The sequence below is a fragment of the Otolemur garnettii genome, unplaced genomic scaffold (genome assembly GCF_000181295.1).
Source record: "Otolemur garnettii isolate 467f Iridium unplaced genomic scaffold, OtoGar3 scaffold00100, whole genome shotgun sequence".
Lineage (NCBI taxonomy): Eukaryota > Metazoa > Chordata > Mammalia > Primates > Galagidae > Otolemur > Otolemur garnettii.
The window spans coordinates 5,265,878-5,270,749 of NW_003852495.1; the positions used below are offsets into that span (position 1 = coordinate 5,265,878).

General features: G+C 53.9%; 1 protein-coding gene across 2 annotated transcripts in view; it reads left to right on the top strand.

Annotated features, from left to right (window-relative positions):
• CD22 (CD22 molecule) overlaps positions 1–4,872 on the top strand; it is an 11,236-nt gene that overhangs the window by 2,188 nt on the left and 4,176 nt on the right. Inside the window, exons 3-8 of one of the 2 annotated variants that reach the window (XM_003796096.2) lie at positions 791–1,087; positions 2,076–2,336; positions 2,449–2,712; positions 3,581–3,838; positions 4,044–4,310; positions 4,392–4,655. In XM_003796096.2, the coding sequence (XP_003796144.1) occupies positions 791–1,087; positions 2,076–2,336; positions 2,449–2,712; positions 3,581–3,838; positions 4,044–4,310; positions 4,392–4,655 (1,611 nt within the window). The remainder of the gene's footprint in view (positions 1–790; positions 1,088–2,075; positions 2,337–2,448; positions 2,713–3,580; positions 3,839–4,043; positions 4,311–4,391; positions 4,656–4,872) is intronic. The other variant, XM_023516904.1, reaches the window with a different exon arrangement.

Genomic DNA, 4,872 nt, shown 5'->3' on the forward strand with positions numbered 1-4,872 from the left:
CCATCATTGTTGTTTGGCGGGCCCGGGCTGGGGATTCGAACCCGCCACCTTAGGTGTATGTGGCTGGCGCCTTAGCCGCTTGAGCCACAGGCACCGAGCCATTGATGACTAATTGTAATCAAGCCTCCAAGGCTAGATGACATTCATGTGGAGTGGCCAATCAAACACAGGTCTGAGGCCTCCGCCCTGGGGAGTGTGGTCACTCCATTCTGCAGCCTGTTTCTTCAGCAGCCAGGTCTAAGCAGCCCTATGTCTGGGGAGTCAGGGGCTGCTTCAGACCCTGGAGTCCAAAGAGTGGGCTGGGCTGGGAGAGCTGATGCAGACCCATCCTTCTAAGGGAATGCCACCCTCGAACATCCCCAGGACTGAGACCAGTAGACAGAGTCAAGTTTGTCATCAAACCCCCAGACTCATGGTGAACTAAACTGGTTAAAATTCACCTGGGACTGATGGGAGGGACAATCTTGCAAACACTTAGAAAGCAAACATTCAGAAACATGAAGGGCACAATTCCCCAAGCAGGTTTGAGAACAGCAGTTCTCAACCTGTGGGTTGTGACTCCTTTGTAACAATGAAAATACATTGCAGCATCGGGAAGGTTGAGAACCACTGTTTTAGAGTATTTGGCCAAACAAAAGTGATTCAAAGCAGAGAAAAGCAGAATGGGAGTGACGTGGAAAGGACTGGCAACGGCCTCCTGAGGGGTCACTCGGGACAGGACGGCTAAAGCCAGGTGTCTGCTCCCATCCTCGTCCTCCAGGCCTCACCCATGGTCTCCACTCTTTTGCAGAAAAGCCTCTGGTACCTCAGATCCAGCTCCCTTTAGAAATTCAGGAGTCCAAGGAAGTCACTCTGACCTGTTTGCTGAATTTCGCCTGCAATGAGAAAGCGATCCAGTTGCAATGGACCCTAAACGAGGTGTCTCCTTTGGTCTCAAGATCCATTTCTGTTGCAAATGTCTTCACCAAGAGCGAGCTCAAGTTCCAGCCGCAGTGGCAGCATCATGGGAAGAATGTGACCTGCCAGCTCTGGGGAGAGGAGGAGGAACAGGTGCTCTCCCAGCAGACCGTGCAGCTTAATGTGAAGCGTGAGTGTCCCACCTGTGCCTGTGGGAAGGATGAAGTCCTTGTCACCTTCTCCCCAACCCGGCAGTCAGCATGAGCCTACCTAGAAGGAAGGGTAATCAGTCTGTGGTCCCCTGCAGCAGGGAGCAGCCCAAGCAGAGCCACGGCCCCTCAGCCCTGGTGTTTCGGGGACACGGGGTCATTCTAGCCTCTCCTTTGGCCTAGCAGAATAAAATAATCCATCCTCCAGCCACAACATGATCTTGACATTATCTGGTTAGGTTTCTTTGTTCTGCCTTGGGGGGCATTTTTTTCACATCATTATTTTGTGCCTCATTCATTCATTCAGCAAATATCTCCTGAGAACTTACTAGGGGCCAGGCCTTATTCTGGCTGCCAGCCGAGGGCAGGGAGGGCTGGATCCGGAGTGGGAAAGTTCCCACCCCTCACGGAGCTAGTGCCACAGTGAGGCAGGCGACGGTAAATGAATAACAGAGACACGGAGAATGTGACTGCGGGGAGCAATCTGCGTATGGGGAGTTACAGGTGGAGGGCTCTCTGAGGAAGGGGGACACTTAAGCTGACTTGGAGGGAGCAAATGTGAAGAAGGTTCTGGGACAAAGAACAAGCAAAGAGCAAGACAAAGGCCTGGCGGTGGAAGTGGGAGAGGAGGGCAGGTGAGGCGGAGGCTCACCACCTGGGAGCAAGTAGGTGAGAGAGCGGGGATACCGGAGCCCAGGGGCTGCTGGGATTTTATCGTAAGTGTGGGATCCACTGAATGGTTTCAGGGAAGGACTGACAAGGTCTGGCTGATGGTATTAGGAGTCCTGCTGGCTGCTGGTGGAGACCAGATGGTAGGCAAGTGGGTAGGGGGAGGCAGGGAGCTGAGTTAGGAGGCCAGGACAGCACCTGGGTGACGGGACCAGCAGGCCATTGCTGTGTCAGAACAGAAGCACTGCCACCCCCTGAGGATCCCCTGTCCCCTCCACCGTGGCCCCTCTGCTCCTCCAGACCTCCCAAAGTTGAAGATCGAAGTCAGTCCCCCTAAACCCACTGTGAAGCAGGGGGAGTCCGTGAGCATGACGTGCAAGGTTATCAGCAGCAACCCGGAGTGGAAGGATGTATCCTGGTTCAAGGACGGGACCCCGAAGAGTGCGCAGCCGACGCTGACTCTGCCCGCAGTGGCCAAGGAGGACAGTGGGAAGTACTGGTGTCAGGCCTCCAGTGACCTGGGCAAAAACAAGTCAGAGGAAGTGGCGCTTGATGTGCAGTGTGAGCCTCTTTGCAGCTGGGGAGGGGCAGGGAGTCAACGGGGTCCTGAGAAGTGAGCAGCGGGCGGAGTGCTCGCCTCACCTTCCCACTTGCCCCTACACCCCTTTTCCAGATGCTCCAGAACCTTCCAGAGTTCAGATCCTCTGGTTACCAGCTACTGAGGGAAAAAACATAGAGATGATTTGTGTATCACCAGCCAATCCTCCTCCAACAAATTACACTTGGTATCACAACAAGAAAGAAGTGCTAGGAAAGACAGAAGAGAAATTCCAGATCCCAAAGGTCTTCCTCAGGCACGCAGGGACTTATTCCTGCTTGGCAGAAAACATTCTTGGCATTGGCAAGATCAGCCAAGAAGCTGAGCTGGATGTCCACTGTGAGTAGTCACAGAGCCTCTGGTCTAGGGAGAGGAGAGGGAAGTGGGGAGAAGGTGGACGGATGGGGTGCAGGGAATTCCTGGGCCCCGGCATGAAGTGCAAGCAGAAGCCGGGGTCTCCTGTTGTGGAAGCTTCTTGGGGCAGAGGCTTTGTTGCTGCTCACAGTTCTATGTGCAGCACCTAGAACAGGGCCTGGCTTTGGTGGGTGTTCAGTAGATGCTTGTTGAATGAATGAACTGCAGGACGCCAGGGCTCCATGAGGGATGCGGAGTTGCTCCAGCAGCAGCCGAGTCCCAGGAGAGGTCCTGAAATTTTTGAGGAGAACTGGGGCAAACACAGTGAATCTTATCACTCAGTGAAGCCCAGGACAAAGAGAACCCATAGACTTGATTCTTGGACCCCAAGATGTCACATGTGCTGGTAAAGATGCCCCAGTTTTGAACATCTGGACAGGTGGATATGAAGCAGCAGCAGCATTTATTGAGAGTTTTCTACATGCCACGCTCTGCTCGACAGGCTTCACCTCATTTCGCCCTTGTAGCAGTACCATGAGGTCAGGTCCTCTCTGGACCCCATTTGACAGATGAGTAAGCTGAGGTCTACAGCTTGTGGCCACGCAGCTCTGAGGGGCAGCTGCACTGTTAACCACTGTGTGGTCCTGCCTCAAACCACAGCCAGGCCAAACAGCCGTGGCAGGGTTTCTATCCTCTCACCCAGATGAAGAAGGAGTTGTTGCTCAGTCAGCAACTCCACAGGGCCTCCACGAGGCCCCTCTGATTACTTTAGGAACCATGTGAATGCCAGGGCCAGGTGAGGCATTATGGAGATGCTGGCTTTTCTTCATTCATCTCTCTGGTTTTCTCTCAGATGCCCCCAGGAACGTGACCGTGGTGATTCAAAACCCCACACCAATTCGAGAAGGAGACAGCGTGACCCTTTCCTGTAACTACATTTCCAGTAACCCTGCAGTCACCCACTATTACTGGGACCCCCAAGGTGCCTGGACTAAGCCATCACCTGAGGTGCTGCTGATTCAGAAAGTTGCCTGGAATGTGAAGAACATCACCTGCACAGCGTGTAACGACTTGTGCTCCTCGTCACATCCTGTCAACTTGAATGTCCACTGTGAGTCTCGGGCCTGGAAGGGGGAATGGGAGGTGGCCCAGTTGGGACATGGGGATCAAAGGGTGAGTGGAATGGAGCCTGGATGAGAGTCTTTGATAGAACTGAGGGAGGGTATGGGAGCCAGGCCTGAGGGCCAAGGTTAGAGGAAGTCCTGGGGACGGCAAAAGGGACAGGGAACTGGAGGTCAGCCTGAGGTCATTTCCAGATGCCCCCAGAGACGTGAGGGTCCTGCAGAGCAACTCCACTTCTGAGGTTCATTCTGGACACCGGGTTGTTCTCCAATGTGCATTCTCAAGCAGCTACCCCAGAGAAGTCCACTATATCTGGAAGAAAAATGGAGGAAGCTTTCTGGGAGAAGGAAGAGAACTGACTTTTGACTCCGTCTCCCCAGAAGATGCTGGAAATTACAGCTGCTCAGTCAACAACTCCATAGGACAGACTGTATCAAAGGCCTGGCACCTCCAAGTGCTGTGTGAGTGGCTGGGGCTGGAGGCTGAGAGGAGGGAGGGGCAGTGTGCTGGCTGCCTGGTCCTGACCCTGTTTCTCCTTACAGATGCACCCCGGAGGCTGCGGGTGTCCATCACCCCAGCCAACAGCGTGATGGAGGGGAAGAAGGCATCCCTGACCTGTGAGAGTGATGCCAACCCTCCTGTCTTCCAGTACACCTGGTTTGACTGGAATAACCAAAACCTCCACCATGGGGGCCCGATGCTGAGGTTGGCACCTCTGAAGGTCCAGCACTCAGGCGCCTACCGGTGCCAGGGGACCAACCAGCTGGGAGTGGGCGAGTCGCCTCCCAGCACCCTCACTGTCTACTGTAAGGCACCTCTCTTTCCCCACACTTACCGGTCTCCTTTCTCTCCCCTCTGTCTCTCCTGACTCTCCAGGATCCCTCTCCAGCTATCTCTGTCTTCCAGGCATCTGAAACTCCTACTAGGTCCTCCCCTCTGTTTCTCATCTCAGCCTTGATGGGCTCCTTCTTTTTATCTTTTCAGATTTTAGTGTTTTTGTCTTTTTTTTTTTTTTTTTTTTTT